Here is a 3,538-nt window from a genome sequence, read left to right as displayed (position 1 = left end):
GGCCACCGCCATCTCCTTCTCCTTCCTCAGCGCCACCGCCGACCAGTACGAGGTAGGGGGAAAAAAAGAAAAAATGAGGAGGGGAAAAAAAAAAGGAGAAATGGGGGGGTAAAAAAAAAAGGGAAAACCCAGAAAATTCATTTCTGCATGTTGATTATTTCCGTTTTCCTTTTATGAATCCAAACGTGTACCCTAGCAATAATTTTTACGACTCCAGACACGTGTTTCCTGTACTCCAGCAATAATAACCTCCTGGCTGCATCGTTTCTCGTCCTTCCTAACGGGTGTTTGTCAGCCCTGGAGCCCGGATCTGTCCCAGAGCTGCCAAGAAGCTCTGACCAGCAGCGCTTGCTCCTCCTCGAGCGAGAAGCGCCCGGCGGGTCTCAGCTCTTCACGGGCTGCCTCGTGCTGCTTGGAAACTGCCGTGAAACAATCAGCTGTAAAATGATTAAATGGTTTAATTGCTTCCTTAAGAAGAAGGAAAAATAAATAATCTACCGGTACACGGCGCTGCTGTGTTCTTAAGCTGCTGCAGTCATCAGGTACCCATCGGGATTAGCGCCCGGGCTGCCTGCTGCGGGGCAATAAATGGCCGTAAATCCTCCAAAGGCTTCGAGAAGCAAGAGGAAAAATAACATTTTATGAACTGCGAGTGACATCTGCAGCCAGGTCCGAGCTCTCTGTTCGGGAGGAAGAGGGGTCGGAAGCGAGTGGTCGCGCTTCACGTTTCCACAGAAGCATTTTTGCGCTGACCTGGGCAGTCGTCAGCCTGTGGGCGGTAGACGGAGGCTCTATGTCGAATTAATTTACAGTTTGGGTTGGTTTCTTTCTGTTCTATCACCCCAGGACCTCAGGGCAGTTTTGCACGTTGGCCGGTGCGAGGTCTCCTCTTGGGTTGAGTTCATCTCCTTGGGAGAACACAGCTCAGGAGCCGCTTCCTGAACTCGGTCCGGATGTTTTATTTCAGATACACGACATCAGTGAATTTTTTTTCGGATATACCAATGTTAAAGTGAATAACGGCTTAACAGGTGCATTATTTCTTTTTTTCCAGTATCCATTTGAACTAGGCCTGGCGGCAGCGTTTGTGGTTTCAACGCTGGTGTGTCTGAGCCGGCTCTACACGGGGATGCACACGGTCCTGGTAAGGATGCTCCCGCTTCTCCGAGCGACGTCCGTCCCGACGCACAATTTTTTCAGAAAAGCAGCCGCGAGGAAACCCTCAGGCCATCTCGCTCTTCGAGGGGCAATTATTTATACCGCGTGGGACGGGGGAGGAGCTGGGTGAGGTCGGGGCGGCATCTGAAATTGTAATTATTTTGTAATTTTAATTGCGCTTGAGCAACCGACGCTGCTCCTTAGCCGAAGCCTTTTTTTTTTTTTTGTGCAATAGTATCGCTGTTGTCACTGAGAAATATTCCGGGGCTGGTTCAGCCTGGGAGTGTCAGGGAAGGAATAGCAGGTCGGTGAGTCACGGAGGAGAGGGCAAAACTGCCCTTTGGGGGAGCTTGGGCTTGAAAAAAAAAGGCACTTAAAGGAAAAAATCACGGCAATCTTGTTTGCAGCCGGAAGGAAATTCATTCTTAAAGGCCTGAGGTGCAGAAATACCCCAAATGATTGTAAAATACGCGTGACTTTACGCGACAGGCTTGCTGGAGGCGCTGGTTTAGAGATGTCAGCCCCGTTTTAAGGACAGATTTTGGTGTCACCTTGATTTTTTCTTGCTGTTATTGATTATTGTAGAGAGGTTGGTGCTGGTCTCTTCTCACAGGGAATTAGGGACAGAACCAGGGGGAATGGTTTCAAGTTGCAACAGGGCAGGTTTAGGCTGGACATTAGGAAGAAATTCTTCACGGAAAGAATGGTCAGACCCTGGAACAGACTGCCCAGGGAGGGGGTTGAGTCGCCATCCCTGGATGGGTTCAAGTGTCGCTTAGATGTGGTGTTGGGTGATGTGGTTTAGGGGTGACCTTGTAGTGTAGGGTCAATGGTTGGACTCAATGATCCCAAGGGGCTTTTCCAACCTGAATTGTTCTATGATTCTATGATTCTATGATTCTATGATTCTATGATTCTATGATTCTATGATTCTATGATTCTATGATTCTATGATTCTATGATTCTATGATTCTATGATTCTATGATTCTATGATTCTATGATTCTATGATTCTATGATTCTATGATCCGTTACGTCTAGCGGGCAGAAGGATGGTCCAGTTTGCCCAGTAGGGGTAAAAAGTCCCAACTGCTTGGTTTGACATTTGTCGTTGGTTGGTGCCATGCGCGTAAATAATTGCATTTTTTTACTAAGCGATAATGATGTTTATAATAAGGAGGCTTGATGGCGGTAAGAAAGGGAGCCCTTATGAGATTAAGGTTATCTATAAAATATAGCTTGACCTTCCCTTCCAGGCCTAATGGATCAAAACAAGATCTTAAATGGAAGCCTGGAGACACCCTCTCTTGGCTGGTGACCTTCAGGCAATCAGCACAAATTCTTCGCATACTTCCCCTGCTGGTCCCTCCTAATGAAAGGCTCCGCTAAATTTAGATGGATTTTAGGGTAAAGAAGAAAAAGGCCTTTGTGCTTTTTTAGGGGTTGCTTTTTAAAGAACGAGAGGAGATGGGAAAAAATGGGATTGTTTGGGTTAGTTGCTTTTTTTTGCCTCACCAAGAATGGCCTTTTAGAAAACATCCCTCGTTTTCTGTTGGAGTAACGTTAGGAGAGGAAATTAAATGAGATATTCCCGTTCAGGGCAGTGAGTAGCATCTCCCAGTAAATGAAAGTGTGAGGGAGGGAAAAAAACCGGAGCCTGTGGAAATGTTGCCGGTGCTGAAGGAGCTTGGAGCATCCTGGCAGGGAACCGGGAGCTTGGAGGAGTTTGAAGTTTTGCCGGCAGGGCTGCACCTTGAGCGAAAGAAATGCGTGCCTGCCCTTGCTTTAAAAATTCCTTTATAATTGCGGGTTTGGCGAGAGGTTAATCTGTTTACACAGGCAGGAATGTGCTTCCTGGGAGCGCTGAGGGCAGCTCCAGCACCGGGAGAAGCCCGGGAGGACCCAGAAAAGCAGTTTTTTCGCACAGAAATCGGAGGGAGCTCAAGGATTCCGTGTTGCTAAAGGTCTTCGTGTCGCTTGCGCACATGCACCAACCCCAAGGGAGTTGCAACCGAGGGCTGCGCAGCCTCTAGTAAGGAATGTGTGAAATTAGCAGCTCGTTTATTGGCGGATTTTGGGGGAAAAAAGCAGAATAAGCCACCGGTCTCCAAGCTTTTTCAATCAGAAAAAAACCATGGGCACACACCCCCCTGGTATATGTGTATTAACTTAGGAATTATGCCGCTCTGTGCGCTGTAGAACACACATCGGGATATGTGTGTACGCGGCTTTGTGTGTGTCCACGGCTTTCCCCGCGGGTGAGGGAGTAAATGTAAGTGGGAATTTGTGCGAGGAATACGCAGAAGGGCTCCGGGAGTTGCTTGAAACCGCGGGTGCTGGGAGTCGCTTGCCTGGAAGCTGTGCCCAGCCGAAGGTGAGCC

General features: G+C 48.2%; 1 protein-coding gene across 1 annotated transcript in view; it reads left to right on the top strand.

The window, feature by feature from the left end:
- Nucleotides 1-3,538, top strand: part of SGPP2 (sphingosine-1-phosphate phosphatase 2) — a gene marked incomplete at both ends in the record, with an annotated part of 10,979 nt that overhangs the window by 6,050 nt on the left and 1,391 nt on the right. The window contains 2 exons of the mRNA XM_009879147.1: nt 2-52; nt 1,055-1,144. Of these exons, the coding sequence (XP_009877449.1) occupies nt 2-52; nt 1,055-1,144 (141 nt within the window). The remainder of the gene's footprint in view (nt 1; nt 53-1,054; nt 1,145-3,538) is intronic.

Source organism: Apaloderma vittatum, unplaced genomic scaffold (genome assembly GCF_000703405.1).
Source record: "Apaloderma vittatum isolate BGI_N311 unplaced genomic scaffold, ASM70340v1 scaffold25191, whole genome shotgun sequence".
NCBI lineage: Eukaryota > Metazoa > Chordata > Aves > Trogoniformes > Trogonidae > Apaloderma > Apaloderma vittatum.
This window is presented reverse-complemented; position numbering and strand designations above follow the sequence as displayed.